General features: G+C 43.6%; 1 protein-coding gene across 8 annotated transcripts; it reads left to right on the top strand.

Moving 5' to 3' along the window:
* Positions 1-929: 929 nt before the first annotated feature.
* Positions 930-20,100, top strand: KRCC1 (lysine rich coiled-coil 1). Of its 8 annotated transcripts, none has more exons than XM_040554989.1 (7): positions 7,720-8,648; positions 9,444-9,573; positions 10,481-12,324; positions 12,412-12,586; positions 13,298-13,543; positions 14,370-14,484; positions 15,478-20,100. In XM_040554989.1, the coding sequence occupies exons 3-7, from the start codon at positions 12,136-12,138 to the stop codon at positions 16,247-16,249; spliced, it is 1,497 nt and encodes a 498-aa protein (XP_040410923.1). In that variant the 5' UTR covers positions 7,720-8,648; positions 9,444-9,573; positions 10,481-12,135; the 3' UTR covers positions 16,250-20,100. The 8 variants fall into 8 exon arrangements, with proteins under 8 accessions (XP_040410928.1, XP_040410922.1, XP_040410923.1 ...); XM_040554990.1 differs by lacking the exon at positions 7,720-8,648 and having other exon boundaries at positions 9,240-9,573; positions 10,481-10,587; positions 11,441-12,324; XM_040554993.1 differs by lacking the exon at positions 7,720-8,648 and having other exon boundaries at positions 9,240-9,573; positions 10,481-11,539; positions 12,217-12,324.
* The last annotated feature ends 2,024 nt before the right edge of the window (positions 20,101-22,124 follow it).

The raw sequence follows: 22,124 nt of genomic DNA, 5'->3' as shown, positions 1-22,124 counted from the left end.
AGAAAGACAGACCCTTAAACAACAGATTATTCTCTCTTTTGGATATATCCCTGGCTGGTGCGGGGTGGAGGGATGAGCGGCCTGTCCTCCTACCGGGAGGACAAACAGCACCATCTACTGCCCTCTAAACATTTATCCAAATCAGAACGTTATCAAATATAGTCCCCGCTGAATCTTCTTCCTTGCAGCCTCTGCTCAGTGCAGAGCTGAACACAGTCCTCAGACAAGTTGTGAATTAGAAAGAAAAAGAGAAAACAATAAGAATATTAAATAACAACAACAATAATAATACTGTCCTAGGCTGGTGCTGCTTGCACTGGTCCTGTCCAGCTAATTGCTGGGCTGCAATTATAATTCTGCTTTAACATTAATGTGATCTCACATTATGTGATCTCACTTCTGCAGGGTGACGGTGGCCTTGCAGTACCCACGCTGCTGTCCCATGAAACAAACCCCTTTTTGGGGCAAAAGCAAGGAATATTTGGGGGAAATGTGCTTTTCCTTACCTCTGGGGACACACACCAGCAAGGCAGGCTGACTAAACGGAGGGGATTTAAGCCCTGAAGAGGAAGGACCAGTGTTTTTGGGGGGTGATTTAAGACAAAGAGAGGGTGGGCTGCGTTTGGGGATGTTTTGGGGGGTGTTTTGGGTACAGGTGTGAGGACAAGACCCCAGGACGAAGCCTGCAGTAGCCGTTCGGAGGCTGCGGGCGCTGAGGGGAGGCGGAGGCCGGGGCAGGCTGGGCCGGGCCCCGCGGGGGGCGAGGATGAAGCCGGGGTGGGCCAAAGGAGGAGCCCGCTGAGGTGTCTCGGCCCTCAGGGCTCGGTCAAGGCGGCCCTGCCGGCGGAGCCGTGCCCGTTAAGGGGCTCTGAGGGGACATGGCGGCTGAGGGGGGGCCGGGACCGGGACCGGGACGCGGTCCCACAGCCCCAGCTCGGCCGTGGAGGTGAGTGGCCCCAGGGCGAGGGAGAGGGAGGAGAAGGGTTTGTAATACGTTTGAACTGAAATAGTTGGATGGTTTGTAGTACATTTACACTACTGTGGTGGTGGAAGTGGCAGGAACACGGCTGTGCTGTTCCCTCTGTGAAATAAAGAGTGTTGGTGCGATGCCAGTATTGAAAAGTAATAGGAATCTGAAACCAAAGGCAGAAATTAATAAGGAGCAAAATGCAACGAGAGATGGTGTCCTACATGTGTGAGGAGCAGGTAGGATATCTAATATAGGTCTAAACTCTTTGATTCTGAGCTCTTGAAAGGTAGCCATACATTTAATTCTTTGGTGCAAAGTGGCTTTCCTCTTTGCTTCATAAACTAATGTCATACTTCTGGGATAGTAAGATGTCAAACGGATTACTTTTATATACCAGACCTGTGACACAGAGCTCTGAAAATCAATCTTACTGTTGTGGCTGAGGAGGGATAAGAACTTTCCACGTCTTCTCCTTCCCAGATATAATCCGTCCTGTGAGATATCATCCTGCTAAAAAGCTAGCAAGTGGCTAAAAACAGCGTTGAACTTCCAGGAATGCCAAACCATTCATAATGGGTATAAAATATTCATATGTTGAAAGGCTTTGGTTCATGTTTTTATAGTCATTGGCTGGTCTGTTTTATGGGTTTTTGTTTGGTTGGTATTTCTTGGTTGATTTTGTTTTTGTATTTTTTAAAAAAAAAAGCTAGCTACAAACTTAGCAATGCATAAACACAGTCTTTTGTTAAATATGTAAAACATCTACTAACAGCGGATTTCCCCATTGTCAGTTAAATTTAGTAGTAGTCTGTTAAACAGAAATAACTCCAGAGGAATTAATCACTTGTAGCTGTTTGGCTGTTTAGAGAAACTGACAACTATTTTAAGCAGTCAGCTTTCTGGGGGAGAAAAAAGCAACATAATTACATATACTCCTCAAAGGAATATACTTGGGGCAAGTTATGAATACACTCTTGTTATGTTTAGGTTTGAATTCCATTTTCAGGGAATTTCAAGGGATTTTAAGGGTCCTGAGGGTAGTGTTTCTTAGCTCCTCACTGGTTAGAGGCAGCTCACACCCTGACTTTTAGTATACAAAAGGCACAAGGCTTGTTGTTAGCCAGACACAGCAGGGATTGCTGGTTATATGGTCAGTTCATGTCTGGGCTAAGCAGAGCAATGTAAGTGGATGTTACTGATATTTTCTGGTTTGATAGCTTGTTGAGGGAGGGAGGGTAGGTATCCTTTTCTTAAATACGAAATTAGCAATAAGTTTTAAATAAAGTTTATTTCTGTATTTAAATAACACACAGAAATAAACTTTCTGAGGCAGCAGTTCTTGCTGATTTCTTCACATACACACATCTTTTAATGTGTAGTTTTGGTTTGGTGGCTTGTTTTATCTTAAGGGGTTTGTTTTGGCTTAGTAGCAACCAGATAATAACACTTCGTACCTGTAAGAGTGTAGTTATGTAGTTTACAAACACATTTCCTTTTTCAAGACTCAGTATGCGGCACGTGCTTGTGTTCTAAATTACTAATTTTCCCATCTCCCTCCTTTTTTATTTTGCACATCTCCATCCTCCACCTACCGGAGGAGAAATAAAACAAATTGGGTACCGATTCACGTCTCATGTTTCTCACCCAGCATTCCACAATTCCTCTTAAATAACGCTGGGACTAGGCTGAGAAATAACATTACACAAACTGCTACCTCTTATACAATCTCATGGGAGCATTTATTTGTCAGAAGAGAACCTGGCTGAAGGGTAGGTAACTTGTCTAAACCTGCCTCAGAGCATTTACAAAGTGGGGAGTCAGGGCTGTATTTTTTATGTGTCCTTAAGACCCAAGGAGTGGATAGGGAAATGGTTCTGTTATTGTAAGGAAATAAGTTAATGACTGGCAAGGAAACTAGCAACTTATCCTGCTGTATTTAAGAAGTCTAATGCATTAAGTCTGCTTTTAAAAGGAACCAGCCTCCCCCCATAGACTTTAATGAGCTTTCTGTTGAACCCTTATTAATGTTTTGACCGTCTCTCAAAAAGTACAGCTGGATTTAAATATGTCCATAGAGACTTAAAAATAAAATAAATCAAAGATATACTTTCTGAAATCCTGAGCAACTTATTGTAGTACAAGTCAGTTGATATTTAAAAAAAAAAAGGCAACTTTTTTTGTGTTAAAAGGAGAATAGCTGATTTCAACATGCTTCAACTGTGAGATGCTGATCTGCCTCCCCTGGGTGTGATAGGAGGTGGGGAGCAGAGGTCAGAGACAGGGTAGTGTATGGAAGTGGGCCAAGAGGGAGAAAAATGAAGAGAAGCAAGGAGCTGTGTTGCAAGAAGTGGACACCTCCACTTTATTAGTAGCGATTGATATATTGTATTTCCATCTTAATGCTGTAAAACATTTTCTGTTTCCTTCAGGGCACTGCTTTCCAGAGCTGACAAAGCATCTCGTTACCATTTACCCTGGGCAAAAGGGTGAGCATTGTGTTTCCCATCAGTTGTAAGCTCCTTCTGTTGTGTGTCAGGGCAGATCGTGGATCCATCTGGCCATAAAAGGCTTTTTGCACTGTTTTGATTCAGTTTCAGAAAGTTTGGGCAATGCTAACTCTAACTGCTTGGTTTGGTGGTGGTGTATGCTCCAAAGGCCTGTGCTTGTGTGCAGTCTTCGGCAAATCTGTGATAGCATGCAGATATGAAATATAGAAATCTGCAATAACACCTTTGAAGACGTGTAAATGTTTGGAGGATGTCTTGTTATGGTATTCTGTGGAAATAAAAAGTCAGTCTTGCAGTTTGGGTGATGAATCTAGTTTATGAAATGTGCTGGAAGTTCAGTTCTACAGCATTCATTTTCAAACAGCAGAATCCAGTCTGGTATTTCTTTGTTTTACAATCACATGAGCTTTGAAAGGGGAAAAAATCATACAGAAAGATATTCAGGGACTAAACTCACTTGAGAAAATTAACATTTAGTACTACAGTATTGCTTCCTTGGAGAAATGCCTTTACCTAGCTGCAGAAATAGAAATCAGTTTGGTTCACCCTCCCCTTCTCATCCAGGAATCCAGTTCTGTAATGCCACACCTGAGTGTATTTGATAACGGTTTTAAAGTCCGTTATCTTTGAGCTGGGTGACTGTGCATATCTGTTCTGGGTAATTTCTAAGATTGCTTTCTGATTCCCACCGTGTAGTGGCTACGTCTGCCTGCTGCACCATGACCGAAAGCGGCTGGATGTCAGGGATGCAGCAGTGTCCTGCTGTTCCTGCTTGTGGAGCAAAGCAAGGTAGTGCAGTGTGTGTGATTTAAACGAGCCAGGTTTACTTTGCAGCCGGGAAGGATCCGGCATGCCCAGTCAGTTACTCTGCTGATGCTGACGGGTGGCAGCTTGATAAGATGTGCTCGCCCCATTGCTTGTGCCAGCGCAGAGCATGCCTTGGAGACAGCCCTGTGAAAGGGCTTGTAAAATGAGAAAACAACGCCAGTCAATATTTCTCTCTTGAGGACTTGCTACTGTTGAACTTGATTCATGTATATCTATTTATTTCTCATTAAGATGCTATCTTTGCTGTTGGCATTTGAGGGCAGAACTTGGCTATGTCATTTTCCAAGTTGAATACCTTGAAATTGAAACTTGGTGCCTTTGCCTTTAGGGATTTGTCTAGCTTGTACTTTTTCCTTACTACATTATTTTTCTTTCTGTATTCTCTACCCTCAAGAACTGAGAAGGAAAAATTAATGTTACACGGAGGCTGGGTGCGTTTCCTTTTTAATCAAGTGGTAGAAAATCTGAGGTTGAACAGGCTGTCTTTTAAATTGCCTGGCTTCTGATATTTTAATTAGTTTTAGTATTACCAACTTTATATTGCCCAGAGGGATGACATTATTTTCCCTGCCTTTCCTACATGGTACACCACAAAAACTCCTCTAAAATTTACCTAGCAAGAGTAAGAAAACAGATAACAAAGGTTTAAAGTTAGAAAAAGACAAACATCCTGGAACTTCTTACAAGTGGTAAAAATAGACAAGTGCAATCGTGTTAAAAATGCCCCCAAGCCTTCTCACATCAGGGATTTAATACGTTTCTTCAGTGGCACAACAATTCAACAAGGTTAAAAAATAAAAATTAAAAAAAAATATGCTGGATGTGCTTCTAAGGTAGTAAATGGGAATTGAGAAGTGGTAAGCGAGTATCTGGCTTTCAGTTCAGACAGTGGCTCAGTCTGATTTCTTATTATTAGGCAGCTTGTTTGGTGCCAGATTTCCAAAAGCCACCTCTATTTATTTATTTGAATCGATATTGAGCACCTGCCCTCCCATTGCCTTCTCAGTACCAATGTTTCAGTATTTGAATGCTAAAACAGTCATATAGAGCATGTTTTAGGAATGCGTTCTTCGTTCCCTACGGATATAGGCTGGGTTTATTCTCTGCATTTAAAAAACAGCATGAAATAGATCTCTGGAGATCTCCAAATGCCAATTATCAGCTGAGTCCTCGTTTCTGTAGATAACCAGATCTTATGTTCATTTTCTTAATCTCATCCTTAGGTCTCAAATGAACTGTGCGCGCTGCAGTCATGCAGCGTGGTTTCAGACAGTCATCCAGAAGTGTCAATACCTGTATGCGTTTTTAAATCCATGCCATTAACGGAGCGATTTGGGTGCATGGGGAGATAGCAGTGGGATAAGAAGCAGCCTTAGTATTCATTTGGTACGTGGTGGTGTTTAGGTCAGAGCTGCACGACGTTGCAAATCCAGTGATCATATACTTGTTTTATGGGTTATTGAAGAAGGCAGCTTTCTCGTGCTCCTCTGGGATCAGGAGCACGTAGCACTGCAGGCATTAGGGAGCCCAAGAAGGGAATGGTTTGGATATTTTTGTGGAGGTATCACCTACCTAAGGTAACCTGCAGGGTGCCTGGAAAAGAATCTAGACCTGAAACAGGCTGAGATTCCTGCTGTGGTGGTAAAATTATTAACGTTTAAGATTTGAGAGGTCTGGCTAAGAAGGTTATGCTAACTAAAAGAACATTCCTTTCGACTTAAAGCTGGCAGGCCGTGATTTTTTTCCAGCTCCCACTTCTACCCCCACTTCTGAGCTAAGATAACACTGGGTGTGCCGCTCCTCCAGGAGCCATCTCTCCGTATCCTCAGCTGTGGCAGCTAACAGGCTGCTGAAGGAGTCCGTCCCCAGAGATGGATATCTGGCTTTGTTATTTCTCACTTTTTTCCTTTGCTCTGAAACAGGGTATAAGTCAGGTCCATGTGATCAGGTGGGAGAAATCCCCATCTGAATGTTCTCTTGCTCCGGTCATAGTTAACAAAGCTTCTGTCTGACCCGTATTAAATTGTACTTGTGTTATTGCATGCTTGGAGTCCCTATATTCTATGGCAATATGCACTAAAAATGGGGTCTAATCCTTCCTAGACACCTGCAAATCAAGAACTGAACTCTGGTTTTCAGCCCTGTGGAGTGCTTCATGCTTTGCAGGAGCACGGCATTACATCTGTGAGGGTTTGGGGGGATCTTTGCGCTCGCATTACTGGGAGCTGGCAAGCATATGAGGTTATTTGGTTGTGTTAGAGTCCCTTGCAAAGCTCTTCTTGGTATTTCAGTGGGATCAGATTTATCCTTTGACTGCCAGAAACTCCTGTACGTGAAACTTCATGTTGTGCATCCTTTTAGTTGCACCAGCTGCTGTTCATGTTTGCAGTTGTAGCACGTCTTTTCTGAGATGCCCGTGAACTTCACAAAGCTTGAAGTCTCACGGCATGTCTGTGGCAGGAGCGTGTACCGCAGATCTCATACCAGAGCTGAGAAAACTGGGGCAAGGACAGGCTGTAAGACGTACAAAGAATGACATGAACCAACAATGCCATTAACGTGAAAATAAGAGGGAAAAAAATACCCTAGAAGCTACATTATTACTGCTGGTTGACTTTTTATCATGTGGCATGATGGTTTATATCTTGCATTTTTAAAAACGTCATATATTTCTAAAACATTTTTCCATATCCTTTTATTAAGGAGCAGTCCCTTTGTGACAAACAGCAGTCGGTCTGCTTTGCAGCAGAACTGTCTTTTTTAATGGCCAAAAGCTTGTTCAAACAATTACTCTTAATTTGTGATGCCAGTAGCTTTATTTAAACGTTTTGGGGGCATCGAAATGATGAGGTCAAACAGCAGTCCTGCAAGGCTGCTGCTTTTGATTAAATCTCTGAAAAGTTTGTGATAGCGTGGTTGCGAACTGTAAGGTAAGCTGGTTTTTAAGTTTCTCTTCATTGCCAGGAGAGACGTCTTGTGAATCTGAAGGCTGAAGACCTCAAGTTTGTGAGAAAAATCTCAAATAATTTCCTTCGGTCAGGGTCTTCTGTGAAGCTGTTTTATTCGCGATTGCAGTGGCGGGCATCCTGCCAGTTAGGAGCGCATTGTAGGAAACAAATCATAACCTTTTATTCCCTATTACCCGACACCTGATCACCTCCCCTGTTTCCTCATGGCTGAGTACTACAGGTTCACAAGCTACTCGACGCTCCTCTGTACCATATATGTACAATTTTTCTTTTTTTTCAACCCTTTAATTTCTCCCTTTTCCATTTTTTCCCTCTTTTCTTATGTTTTGAGAACCTGTGATCTTTGTTTTACTGTTCCCACACTGCTCATGCTGTTTTTCTCAAGCTTCTGCCTTATTTTGGAACAGTGAGGCCTTCTACTCTCTGCTTATCTACTGAGCATTTCTCCTTGTTATGACTGCACAGCTACCTTGGAATACAGAAAATTAGTTCTCTGCTGCAGAAACACAACGTGGTTTCTCACGAGTCCAACTTACTATTCCTAGAACCAGTTGCTCGCAGGCAGCGGTAGCATAAATCTCCCCGTGCTCTGTCATTTTTGAGTGTCGCAAATGGTCTTGAGGCACCGTGAAAAGCAGAAAGGGCAGGCTTGTTCCTGACCCTTCCCTGGAAGTGAGCAGAGGAGCCTCGTTTAGCCAAGAGGGCCGCAGATGTGCGAGGTCCCCGTTGGGAAGGGGACTGCAGTTGCCCAGGTCAGGCTGAAGACCATTTTCATCTTGCAGCCTGGTTGGGGTTTCAGCGGGAGGCACGCTGATTTATTCCTGAATTTGCCTCCGTGCCATTCATTATAAGACTGCGAAGAAATACATGATGCAGGGCAAATATATTTACCCAAAAGTCAGCTAACTCTACGGAAAACAATAAGGAAAAGGGTGCGTTCATATGGTTTTCATGTGGTTCGAGTCCGAAATTACCAGGTCGTGGTTTTTAAAAGTGGATCAGAGGTGCCAGGTAGCTGTGCTTGAGGCTGGCATCGCGAGCAGCTGCTGTCTCCTCCTGGTGGATCAGGATGCTCTGCGAGCAGATCATCCCACAGCTTGCCATCGCTAGCTAGCTACAGGACACACTGCTTTTTCATATTCCCTTGGACCATAGCAAGTGGCCAAAAGAACGATATTTAAAAATAATGGTGGAGTCTGAATGTCTTTATGGGTTTCTAGATGCCTTTTGGCTCTGAGCCTTGAGACTACAGCGGGCATTGCTTTCCTCTCCCCCAGTCTCTCCAGGCTTTGTGCAAAGCACAGAAAGCAAACTGCTCCGCGTGTGGTTTCCAGGATGGAAGGACGGTATCATCTGCTGGATAAATGTGGAGAGGTAAAGCTCAGTTAGGACATCGTGGTACTTTCCACAATATTTTCCTTTTGTATTGGCAAGGGTTTGGGGGTGTCGGGGTGTCTGTGAGCAGAGCCCAGCAGCTGCCCTATGTCAGAGCAGAGCTGGCTCCAGCTGCTCCAAAAGGGACCTGCTGCTGGCCAGAGCCAAGCCCATCAGTGGTACCTCTGCAATAACGTATTTAAGAAAGGATTTTAAAAGGCACAGCAGCTGGGAGAGAAAACATGAAAGGAGCAGCCCTGCAGCCCCCAAGGTCAGTGCAGCAGGAGGGCAGGAGGGGCTCCAGGCACACAGCAGCAGTTCCCCTGCGGCCTGTGGAGAGGCCCCTGGTGGAGCAGGCTGTCCCCCTGCAGCCCATGGGTCCCACATGGAGCAGATCTCCACGCTGCAGCCCGTGGAGGAGCCCCCGGTGGAGCAGGTGGATGTGGCCTGGAGGAGGCTGCGGCCCATGGAGAGCCCCCGCAGGAGCAGGCCCCGGGCCGGAGCTGCAGCCCATGGAGAGGAGCCCACGCAGGAGCAGGGGGTCTGGGGGGAGCTGCTGCCCACCCGTGGGGGACCCGTGCTGGAGCAGTTTGCTCCTGGGGGATGGACCCCGTGATATGGAGCCGTGTGGGAGCAGTTCTTGAAGAGCTCACCCCATGGGAAGGAGCCAAGGCCAACCCGCCATGGTCCTGTAACCTCTATTTCACTTAAAGAGCATGGTCTCCTTAAACTGTCTAGTTGTGTGGCTTCCTTTACATTTGCTTTAAAGTGGTTTAATTTTGGCTTATTTTTAAGGGCAGGGCATGCCAACAAGTGAAATTCCAGCATCCTTATATTTAAAGTGCAACCCGCTGGGGATGAGAAAGAAACAGGTAGCCTTAGAGGCTGGCAGCACAGAAAAAGATTTGGCCGTATAGCAGCAGGGGTAAGCTCACTCCCTGAGAGCACGGCCTGCCCCTGCCAGGGAACTGTTGGAAGCAATATGAGTTAAGCCGGTGCCCCTGATGAATTAAAACCTCATTAAGAGGAGAAAGGATGGGGTGGTGCTGTAGCTTTATCTTCACGAGGGTTTTGCCTACACAGCTGTGTTCGTATGAAGAGTGTTTTAATGCTCTTGATTGACGTGATCACTGCTTTTAAGTGCTGATGAGGGCGTCCCCCCAAATCAAATGTGGCTTCACATAAAATTATTCAGGATTACCGTTAAGTCTGGGCCAATCTCAGTAGGAACTGAAGTGTGTACATGCCATGAGTTAAGGGGGAACAGGGCAAGAAAATCAAAACAAACAGTTGGAGCAGTTTTGTTCCATATAACTTAAGAAAATAAATGGTTTATGTGGCACAGGTACAACCTTCGGAAGCTTCTGATACCTCCTGGCCTTTCTCATGTACTGAGCTGCTCCCAGATTTTCTTTACATCTCTTCTTTAAACAGTATTCCCATATTTAAGTAACTGTGTGACCTAGCCCAGCTGAAAACATCACCTTAGGCCATTAGTCTCGTTATTTCTGACAATATGCCCTATCTGAAGTGAACTGAAAACCCGATCAAGAGGCTCTATCTTCCTTCTTTCTAAAGTCCAGGTACACTTACAGTAATACTTAAGTCTGTGAGAGCAATACCTCTGTAAGCAGGAAGGTTTGGGTGGCTCTGCAGCGTTGCTTTGAAGCCACGACAAGGCACGGTGTGATTGAGTGGATGAACGCTGGTTCCCTCGTCTTCTGCTGCACGTGAATATTCAAGTGGTCGGTAATTTGAGTAAGCAAAGACATACAAATATATCTTGTCCTGTCTACTGACTGTTGGTTTTTGTTTTTTTGCTCTGTGTTTAGAAGATGTTTTAGATGAGGCAACGAGGAAGGACCTGTTCACCGACACATTCTGTAAGGTTTGCAGGGCAGTGCTGCAGTCTGAGTCCCAAACGATGTCCCACTATGAGGTAGGCTGGAAGGGAGGACTTCTCCCAGCAAGCACTGGGGTTTTGGTTTCTTTGGGGTTTCTGTACGGTGTTATAAAAAGATACTTAAGGCTCTTTATAGTCTTTCTTAAAGTTTATGCTAGGCTTAGCCGTTAGCCAGGTTTAAATGTTGTGTTACTGAAGGGCAGTCATCTGCATATTGCAGGACAATTACAGAAGGAATTGAGCAGGTTTGGGCAATGCTGTGTATGGGATTGACGCAGATCTACACCGCATGAGCCCGGAACATACATACAGCATGGGGCAGCGCTAACTAGAGAGGAGTTCATTACCCTTCACCCAGAGGGGGACACATGCTGCTCTGTCTGCAGGTGTCTGTGTGAGGCAGGTTGTATGAATCATGCTGAAGGAGTTTTCTGCAACAAGTGTGTACCCTGGGATATTGCTGTCAACGTAGGAAATTGAGCTTTATTTTGAAACTTGATATTGACGGTTTTCAGGCACAGACATTTCTATCTTTTTGCCACAGTCAGTTCACAGTGTCAGTTGCTCTCAGGGGTCTTTCTTGTTATTCGTGTTATTAATTAAGATTCAGGTCTTGCAAGATGTAGTATTTCCTTGCTTTGATTTATGTTAAGCAGCACTTGTACTGTCAGAACTTCAGAGTCCAGACTCTCAGTTTGAGTTTCTCTTTCTTGGATCCAAATCCAATTGAGGATAAAAGATGCAATTGCAAAGTTACCTGACTTCACCATTGCAAAATGAATCGAGATGGAAGTAACTGACTCTTTCTCCTCAGTTCTCTTTGTGTTGTCTAGCCAGCCGTGATAGGACCTCTTTGTCTGTGATAATACTGATATGATATCCTGTGTAGCTCCTCAGAATCCTTAACAGCCACTTGGAAGGCATCGATTAGAAAAGACAAGCCACTTGTTTGACTTTGTGTGTTACCAGTGTGTAGCGTGGCATGTGGGTAAGTATGTTATAAGTGCAGGAGTCCAAAGGTGGTTATGCACTGAGAAAGTATTTAAGAATTAAAAAATAATCACAGACAAGGGAAATATACATAATATGGGATTTTAGATTACTGGACTAATAAATCCACAGTAGAAATCTCCATAGACTTGCTCAAAGCTGGAGATTATGTCACCTTCTTCAGGGAAACCTGTTTCTCTCCACAGACTGTACAGGGAGACCAGGCTTCTTTAAGAAGGTAAATTAGGTCATGCTGCCCGTCAGTCCTCTGTGCCGCCACTCAGGGTGGCCTTGATGTCAAACCCACCAGGTTTAGTGTTAAAGAAGCTCAGCAGACCTACTCTGTAACATGGACTCGTTCCCTTCCATACCTGTTTTAACGTCCATGTTTGTAGGAGGGTGTGTAAGGATTTTTGGTTCCCCAGTGAGTTGAGAGTAGGTGACTCTGAGGGCTGCCTGAGGCAAAATGTTAGGAGTAATGCTAAATACTGTATTACTGATTAAAGAACGGTGTTGTTACATGAGCTGGCCTCTGTCTGGTTGTGGCTCTGCTTTATGCAAATGCAGTTTGGCAAGTGTTGAAGGCAATTTTGGATGAATGAAATCCCAGTCGCTGGATATACCACTGCTTGGCCCCTTGTTAATGAAACAGGAATAATTCCAATCTCTTCTCAGAGCAAAAAGCATGCTCGGGAAGTTTGTCTTTACACCCAAACGCACGCTGAGAAGGATGAGAGGCAGGAGAATGGCAAAAAGAAGAAAACAAACTATATTAATTTTCAGGTGACTATTCCTCTTTGTGGCTAACTAAACTGTTTTCTTGTCCGTCGGTAAGTGCTTATGACTGAGCTTGCCCTTGCCTGTTTTCAGGTGGATGGGAGCGGTGAAGCAGATAAAAACAAATACTGCAGTCTCTGCAACATGATTTTTTCCTCCCCAATTACTGCGTTGTCTCACTACTTGGGAAAGATCCACGCTAAAAACCTGAAGCAAGCATCAAGAGACAAAGTCCTGATGGCAGCACAGAGCATGCAGCCTGTTTCTGGTAAGAACTAAATAATTTGCATTGCACGTGCTTTCCTGTTACTCTCTGAAGCAAATACAGAGGTGTCTTTCTACACCTGCATGTCTCTATGCCTTCTGTTCTGCCGAAGCCATGGAGCTGTGGTGTGGTAACTCCTTAGGTGGATAAACAAAGACACAACTCTGAATCTGGGGAACTTTTCTTTCAAACTCTATCTTTCTAGCTAAAGGCAAATATTTCTGATTTTTTTTTATCGATTTTAAGCGTTTTAAGACGCTTACAGTTGCTCAAAATATTCACTGCAGTCCAAACAAGATATTACTCTGATAAATTAATATGTTTAATTAAAAAAAAAAAAAGTAGTCCTCAAGCAACACTGAACTGGTGTTAGTCCTGTACAAGTTGCTGAACTCGCCCTCTGCAGGGTAAGTCTCTTCTTGGACTGTTTAAGGACCTTAGAGAGAGCAACTGTCAAACAGAGTTGATTAATACTGGTATCTGATGGTGGGGTTTCTGAATATTCCATGTGTTCCTTATCACACCATGCTCTTGTATCTTTGTAAGGACTTTGTAAGGTACTTTATAGGCTCTGGCAAGCAGTTCAGCCCCCAGCAGGCTGTTCTCCCTTCCAGCTCCACCGTTCTGCAGTTACCTATTTTGCTCAATGGAATTGGTTTAGCCCTTCCTTTGCTGTGCCATCAGCAGGTTTATCCTCTGCTTCCATCTCTCCAGCTTTACAGAAGCCATCAGCTGAGAAGCCCTTGCTGCCTTCAAAAGCTGAAGAGTTTGCATCAACCTCCAACAGAAGTTTAGAGTTAAATGATACAAAGTACTGCCAGCTCTGCTGTGCTCCCTTCGATAATCTGCTCTCGGCCCAGCAGCATTATGTTGGTAAGAAACACAGAAGAAACATAGCACGGAAAAAAATAATGGAGGAGCTGGGAGACGAAGCTCTCCTTGCAGAATCCAGAACAAATGGTAAGCAGAAAGTGAGCAAATGGGGACAGCTTGAGTAGTTAGCTCTGATTTGTGCAAGGGGCTGCTCTGATTCATGCAAGGAAATGATAGTCTTCTCCTGTGCTGCAGAACAGATTAATTTCTTTCTTTCTGTTTAGTCAATGAAATGCTGGAGTTCTTTGTCTCGGACAACTTTAATTCTTATAATGTCTTCCCTTAATCTTTTGTTCACCAAACTGATTGCTGTAATTCCTTCAGTCTTCCCACATAAGGAAATTTGGTTCCTAAATGGTCATTATTCTCCAGCCTCCCATCAGGACAGTCTCCAGCTCTAGCACTGTGTCCAAGGCCCTGGTGTAGTACCAGTGCAACTTCCATTTATTTTAATGGGTCTTGTGTAACAGAACTGTTGATCGTCTGGTCTTGCGCAACAGAACTGTTGATCATTTAGTAAAGAATTCAAAATCCTACTTGATACTCAGAAGTCATTGTTTCAAGTCGTTGTTATTGTCATTCAATAAGTTATGCTATAATTTAAAGAAAATCGTGCATTTTGATGCAAAGCAACAGCCCATTGGAATTAACACTGCATTTTGCTCTTGGGTTTGCATGGGGAAAACAGTTGCTTGGTGTTCTTGTAATTATTTTGTTATTTTTATATACTTATGTCTATGAGTAACACAGCTTGAAGGAGAAGAGAATGTAAGAGTGTAAAATTGAGATATGTTGCAGCAGAGACTTTGTATCTGTCTGTAGGAGCTGATTATGGGAACAGCATGTTAGGACTCTTGCATGGGGGGGATTGTGATGAGTTTTGCCTTTCATTTGCAGTCTTTCTAACCTACAGATTCCTTATCCTCTGTGGTTTGGCGTGGTCCTTACACGTGCCGTGTTTGTAATATCATGCTTTCGTCTATAGAAGCGTACAAGTCCCACGTGCAAGGGAAGAAACACCAGATTAGGTAAGTCAGTAAGTCTTTTGTTACTCTTCCTCTGTAGATTCTACTTTCAAGTTTCTACTAAAGACTTTGCTTTCTTCAGTAGCCCAGCTGTCTGCTGTTAAGGGACTTCGACCAGTTATTGTGGTTTTTTGGTTTTGTTGTTCTTGTGGGCTTTTTGTTGTTTTTTTGTTATTGTTTTTGTTTTAATTGGGTTTTGGTTTATTGTCTTTAAGGGTCACTGTCTGTATTAAACATCATGCTTATGACTGATGTTCACTCTTGGAGCGCCTACAGCTGCATCTTCGATGGCAGCCCACAAAAAAGGTCCTGAACCTTGTGGTTTTCCCACTTATTTTACTATCCCCAAATATTTGCTTATCTGGGGACAGCAGCACCTATTTTGGCACAGCACCCTCAGTGCTTAGTCAGCCTAGAAGGAAATGGTCTGAATTTTAAGATTCCTGTTGACAGAGCAAATAGACCTTGATCCTGAAAAGTGCCAGGTCTCTATTGACTCTGTGGCCTTAAAGGTTCATCAGCATGCATCTTACATTTGGCATAAGATGATTTATGGGATAGATGATAGTTCTTACTTTCTCTTTAACCTGGAAAAGGCACCGTAGCCTGTGTTAATTGCAGAATGGGTATTGTGGTGATTTAAGATGTACCTTTTTTGAGATTGCTGTGCAAGTAGGCCAAATATCAAAATTATTTTCACGTTAGCCATACTGATAAGACATTTTAATTGAAGGTGCAATAATAATATAACCACGATAGTGGGACTGAATCTGTTCCCTGTAATTTCAGCTGATTTGGAAATATGATCATGTATAAGAGGTTTCATGTAGGTACAGGGAGCAACACACTTGGAATATGATCTTTTTGTAACGCTGGAAATATAAATAGTTTTATCGTGTATGTCTTTCTGCCCTCATGACTTCTTTTTTAACTCAACAAATCCTAAGCAAATTGATCGGTATTAATAACTATGATTTCTCTATCCAATTTATGCAGAGCAACAAAGGTTGTCAATCTCGTGGAGAATTCAAAGAAAACTTATGACTCCTTTCCAGATGAATTAACAGATTGCATTGAAGTTTCGAAAGCTAGAGGTCCAGAGCAAAGAACATATTTGAGAACAGCAGAAGAGGAAGAGTTTCAAAATAAAGATGGTGAGGTTGTATCTTCAACCTTTAAGTGTGAACAAAGCTGGCACTCCAACACTTTCTCAGAAACCCAGTCACCTACAAATACTGGGGAAAAGGGATCTCCCAGTTGGCCGTCAGCTTGTGAGCATGCCCTGGAAAGGACACCTAATTGTAACTGTAACGTGGGACACTGTATAGAAGAGCAAACATCTGAAGTGGCCACCATCAGAGAGAAAAGCTTTAGACTATCAGTTGCAGAATCTAAAGATTACTGCAAACTTGAGGTTGATGAAACTTTTACTAGCTGCTACAGAGAACAGAAACTTCAGATAAAACACAATGAGGAGGAAAAATACATTAGTGAAGAGCTGAAGTGTAAGAAAGAAGCCACAACACCAAAAAGGAAGGAAAATAGTGAAGATGCAGGTTTTGGAAAAGAAAATGAGAGGCAAAAGCGAATTAAATTTGACATAGACTCGGTAAATGAGAAGAAATCAAAGCTTTATAAAGGCAAAAGTCTTAAAGAAAACCCTGCTGAGAAAGAGAGCAGAAAGCACAGAAAGGATAAACAGAAACCACAGACAAATGTCAAAACAGAAGAAGAGCTGCTTTGGGATGAATCTGTCTTTGGATACTGATAAAGGTTTTGTTTGGCTTTAAGAAGCTGATTCTGGTTATAGTTTCTCTAAAGCACTTTGTGCTGTGCTGTGGCTGTTTTTGTCTGCTTAAAAACAAAGGTTTTGTTCCCATCTGGAAGAGAGGAAAAGCCAGTCTTATGACAGGCTTTTGGGTAGTAGGTATGCATCAATTGTTCATTGTTACATGTACACCAGCCATTGCAGTGATGTGAGCTTGAAAGTCTATAATCTCTTCTGGAATATTCCTCAGATAAGGGTCAGTAGCTTACAGAATATTCTTGGAAATTCACCAGAATGTGTAGCTTTTTTGTCCTAATACTAATAGAGATTTATTTTTCCAGGAAAGTACATAAGGTCGACACGATAAGTAAGGGCATTATGGAGTTCCCAGCTACATCCGTAACATTTCACTGACAACTCTTAAAGAAGAACGTGAAAGGCTTTTGATTCCAGTTCTTATTTGCTACTGTTATTTTTTTTCCACACGTTTCTGAGAGTGAAAAAAGTTTATTAAACATGCAACTGGTTGTCAGATTTACGTCTAATATGTTTTTCTCATTGTAATCCTGATTCTTAGTTTAATTTAGAAAAGCCAGAAAACGTGCAGTACAGAAAAGTAATAGCTAACATGAGGCTCTTCTGCACTTCACTTGCTCAAAGTAGTTTAAAGGAGGAATGTTAGAATGAAGCCAGATTTATGACCCAAATAATACTCTGGAGAATCAGTAACAGCGTTTTATTTGTTTTAAATAGTGTCATCAGACCTTTGTTCATAATACGGATTTGCCTTATTGTGGCACGTGAACTGATGTCCTGCGTTTGTCCTATGTATTTAAAAGCAATGTCACAAGACACCATTTAGTTTCTCTCAGTGCCTTCAGGTTGCACGAAAGCTTTTTCTTAGCCTTGATGTGGGATCTGAAAGCCCCATGTTGTCAAGTGGCACCACTGGGTACCCTGTTTGTAGGGGCACCTGTGCTGAGCTGCTGCTTTCGGTATATCTGCCCAACTGAATCTTCTTGTTGTGGGTGGTTGTGGTGTGGGGTGGCATAGAGACCAGGGCCCTCAAGCCTTGAATTCTGGCTGGTTTGTTTTGGTTTTGCAGGAAGAAGTAGGTTGAAAAGCCTTGTGAATAACGTACTGTGTTTTTCTTAAGTATTTGTTTAGTTGCAGGTTGCAGTCCTGGATTTAGGATTGCTGTTTGCTAACGTAATAAATCTGAGCAGTTGGCGTCTGAGCTGTCAGGTAACTTGGTCCATCCTCTAGCAGTCAAGCTTAACTAGCTTCACGCACAACCATACAAAGTTGAGCAGGAACACAAAGGTGCCAATAACAATTCATTGGTCAGAAGTTTGTCCTAGGAGTCTCAGGAACCTGGTGTCAGAAGTCCAGGAGGTTTCAGCTTTAAGGTGTGTATAGAGTCCTTGCTCTGGTCCCCATTTCTAACCTGCTTTGAGGCTGATAATGCCTTTACTTTGCTCGGTGGCTATTTTTTCTTCACTCAGTAATTGCGTGCCTTTCTGTATCTTTCAAAGGACTCTTTCTTGGCTTTCCTTAACCCCTGCTCCTCTGATGGGGAAGTCTCAGGTCACACGGTAACAACTGCTTTCCTCATTATTTATTTGGGAAGAGAGCAGATTCAATCATGAGTTTTGTTAACTGTTGGTAATAGCTGTGAGCTGTTGAAAACTGCAAACTGCAGGCTGCTTGCATTGGCCTGCAGTGCAACTGAGGACATTTTTAAGCACTCTTTCTTTATAGGCTCTGAGAATAACATGGCTCTGGGAGTAACCTGAGCAGTGCTGCAGCTTGCTTCCCATGTAAGACAAATAATGACTTGTTCTCCCAGGACACCCGTTTCAGCTTTGGGGCACTGCAAGATCTTTGATATTTCTGCTACTCTGACAGATGGGACTGCACAAATATGGCCTGTGTCTTAGTAGGAAACCCTTTTTCTGTATGGTCGTGCACTCTTGTTAGGAAGTCGGTCTAAGGAAGCAATTAGACCTCCAGCAGGTGGTAAGGCCATGATGACCACATCATGGCATGTACACAAGGAACAGATTTGTTGAAGAGAAATAAGTGCCAGTTTGCTTGCTTTTCAAATAAGAGTTGCAGTCTTGGAAGTCAGGAGCTAGAGGTCAACAGCTCTGAAAATACAGGAAAAGCATGATTTGGGAATTTCTTCTGTTCTTTCTGTGATCGTTCCCAAATCTGCATTTGAGCTCCATACCTTCCTGCCCCACCCACTGGAAAGTAGTTGCACAAGCTATGTAGAATAGCTCTAAACAAAACTTCGTGGCATCAAACATGAGATAAGATCCTGAAAGAAGTGCTCGTGCCATATTTTGATGAAACAAAGATTAATCTGTGGTGCAAATGCTGCAAATGAGGCATAGCTGATTGTCTGATCTAGCACAAGTGACATACAGCTCTATATTAGGTAGGTTATCCAATCTTCTGAAGCCATAAATAATGATTATTGTTCATGTGTTTCTTGATTGCTTTGTTCCTAGCCTATCACATTTGTGCCAATATCTGTCTACATGCTAGGCATTTAAAAATACTAAGCAAAGAAATTGATGGCTTTATTTACCCTTATTGTAAATGTCTTTTTTTTTCCACTTCTTGGTAGCAAAGGAATACCCACTGTCAATAGTGAAAGCTAATTCTGTTCATCTGTTCTTCTCATTAAAGCTACCAAAGCATTCCAGTTCTGATTTGAGAAACAAATGGAGTCACAGATCTTTCTGTCACGTCTGAGCAGACAGACCTGTAGGTCTGTCTGGAGACCCCTCGGAGTCAGGGGTGTTTTATGCAGGAGGGCTCAGACACTGGGACAGGTTCCTGGAGAGGTGGCTGATGCCCCTGCCTGGCACTGCTCAAGAGGTATTTGTACGATGCCCTCAGTAATGTGCTTTAACTTTTGGTTAGCCCTGAAGTGCTTGGACTCGATGATTTTCGTGGGTCTGCTCCAGCTGAGCTATTCTGTCCTGTTGTATGTCACTGCTCCCAAAGCAGACTGCTGCTGCTCATTTCCCTTCCTGTCCCCTGAAGGTCACCATCCCTGGGGATCCTCGCTGTCCCTCAGCTGTTCTCACTCACAGCAAACTTCAGCTTAAACCCTGACAAGGGCAGTGAGCATCAGAGGGAGGCAAGGCAGCCTTCTGCTGGAGCAGGGTTAACAAGAAATGCCTGAAGCTGTTCGAGTTGCTTGTTCAATGAAACACGTGGAGCCTCAATGCTCGCCTCTGAAAGCAGCTGTCAGCTTCAGTGTCCTATGTTGAGTGGTATGAACATGCTTTTCTGCAAGATACTGTCACTTTTTAATTGTTTGGTTTCCCTTTTATGACTTTTTTTTACAGTTTGTTTTTTCTGTGACTGGCAGCAACATGTGAAAACATTCATAGTGAGATCCTAGTGCTAGGTACGTTTGAAAAATACCACAACTGAAATAGGACATCTCTTTCTGTGTCCCGTAAAGCGAGCAAGAAGTTGGTTTCACTGGGGAAGGATCTCGTTTCAAGTCTTGAGATAAAAGGGAGAACTGCTGCACTTGCCCTGCATGCCCTGAACTCCGCCTGTGGTTTCAGCGAGGCACAGAGAGCGCTGCCACCTGCCAAGTTAACCCTACCCTTGGCTTCTGAGACATCCCCTCATCATCCCCCAGCTGCGAACTTGTCCGAGGGTATTTTTCTAAAGACTGAGAGCGTTTCAGTTGAAAACCAGGTAAATCACTTGAGTGCAATGCCTGTAGCTACATCTCCAATTTACCATGTTTCTGTGGAATCAGATTGCGGCGTACAACCGGTGTTTGAGCTAGCTGGAGGACTATTAGCAGTCTAACTAAATTAAAGTGTGCTTTTTCAGAGCAGAGCTGTTGGCCAGCACTGCCATCCTCCGCTACAGAAGCTGACAGTGCGCTTAACGCCTGTGCTCACCGGCCAGAGCACCGAGGTTAAAGCACCGGGCTGGGGACTGAGGGATTTGGGTTTTCTCTTCCCAGCCTTTCTACAAGCTTCTCGTGTGCTTAACGACTCGCTGAGCCCCTGGTGCCAGATGAGGTCGTCCCGCTGCAGCTTTTTTAGCCTTAGCATCTTACAGCTGCTGGCTGCTCTTCTCGTCCACCAGCAGGAACAACCTGAGGGAGGAGTGTTCAGCCCTGCCAGATGTGCTCATGTCCTTCCAGCTGTCCCCATTTCCTATCCTGCTGGTATTTTGAGAGTGAGGTGCTAAGCAGCTAGGCACAGGATCGTTTTTAACCCAGACCCGCTGTAGCAGGTCTGACTGTACAGCTGAACTGGCGCAGAATGCAGATAGCACAAAAATGAGTCACAAAAAAAAAAAAAAAAGAAACCAGAAGTAGGTTCAGTACCATAAATCTTTCAGCAGGAAAGCTATGGGAGGGAAAAAAAAAAAAGAGCAACACTATTCTGTATTTTATTTCAGGGAGATCAATTTCCAGCTGAAAGCAATGAAGTGCTATTCCACCAGTTATTTCTCATGAAGATTTAGGCATTAACTCCTATCGAACAGTTTTCTTAGAGCTACAGAAAAACGCCTGCCCAGGATAGCTACTAGGTGCCTGTTGGCAATCCCTGCTGTTCGGGCATAAGTCTCAATTTCCACAAGTGACTGACAGTGTGGGTTCCCAAGTCCTGAACCCCTGCAGGAGCCTACTTCGCACAGGGTGCTGAATACCACTTGCATCACAGCCCAGCTTTGCTGTAGGGTCGATACACAGCACCACCAGGCAGAAATACAGACCCTCGGGCTACAGACCTTTCTTTCTTGCACCCGCAGGCTCAAGTCCCAGCTCTTTCTCTACTTAAGACATGAAAGCTTGAAATAAAACCAAAATATCAAGGGCAGAAAGGGGGAAAGAAGTGGTGCGTTGTGTTTTTTTTTTCTTCGGAGATCTGTGGGGAAGACTGAAAGTCCATGCGTGGGCAGAAAGGGTGATTCAAGGGAGACCTTTAAAAGGAAGTCGGATTTCTTAGAATTCAGAATGATACCAGTTAAAGCAGGGTTCTGGGCACTGCTGGTGCTGCTGCACTTCTGGCACGTAACAAATAGTTTAAATAAAGTTGTTTTCCTCAAAACTTAGTGCTAGGCACTTGCAAGCCATCTGCATTATAAACTCTAGCTCTACAAGTGGAAGCACATTTATTGTTAGTAGGGTGCTATATGAGAAATAGCTCTAAACAAGTATATTTAATATACTAAGCTTTTTCCCTTGAAATGTTTCTTCCCTAGTTGCATTATACCAGTCTCTTGATGCTCTTCCTGAGCTGCAGTGACAAAAGCTTCCCTTAGTGTACAAGTCAGTAGAAATCACGACTTCTATTTGTGTGCACTCCCTTGTGTTAGTAACGTCAGCAGTGAATAACACACCGAAGTACCACGGTATGTATACGTGCTTTCTTCAGAGTGTTAATCAATTCTGTGAAGTCTGCATCCTTACGTTTGTTTGACTTCAGGTGCAAACTAAATTATAATATTTGATTCATTCTCATAAAGTTGTCTGTGGATAAGCAAGTAGCTAGTACAAACAGCACAGCTCTTCCCTGCGTTGTTGCAAAGGAGGGCAGGGAAAGAGGACACCAACGCAGCGTGCTTTCCCTGCTCTCAAGTGATGCTGAACTGCAGCGTTTGTCTGTAGGTCTGTCCAGGGGCCTGGAAGTCCCAGCCTCGAGCCTCGTGCTTTGTGCTGCCCCACGTTGCTGCAGTGCAGGAGGCCGGAGCCGCCTGGGCGAGGTGTTGGGTGACCGCTGTGATGTCTGACTTCTCAGCACCATGGAAGATCTGGCTCTTTTACCTGGCTTATAGAAATCAACAGAGGTGTTGTTGCTGCAGCTTCGTGCAAGTCCAGATC

The sequence above is a fragment of the Cygnus olor genome, chromosome 4 (assembly GCF_009769625.2).
Source record: "Cygnus olor isolate bCygOlo1 chromosome 4, bCygOlo1.pri.v2, whole genome shotgun sequence".
NCBI classification, from domain to species: domain Eukaryota; kingdom Metazoa; phylum Chordata; class Aves; order Anseriformes; family Anatidae; genus Cygnus; species Cygnus olor.
This window is presented reverse-complemented; position numbering and strand designations above follow the sequence as displayed.

Bases quoted from the DNA above. Each gene is read 5' to 3' on its own strand.
- KRCC1 (XM_040554988.1), top strand. From the start codon at position 12,136: ATGAATGAAATCCCAGTCGCTGGATATACCACTGCTTGGCCCCTTGTT. The intron at 12,325-12,411 runs GTGACTATTCCT...GCCTGTTTTCAG, and splicing joins CAAACTATATTAATTTTCAG to GTGGATGGGAGCGGTGAAGC. The intron at 13,544-14,369 runs GTAAGCAGAAAG...TCTAACCTACAG, and splicing joins TGCAGAATCCAGAACAAATG to ATTCCTTATCCTCTGTGGTT.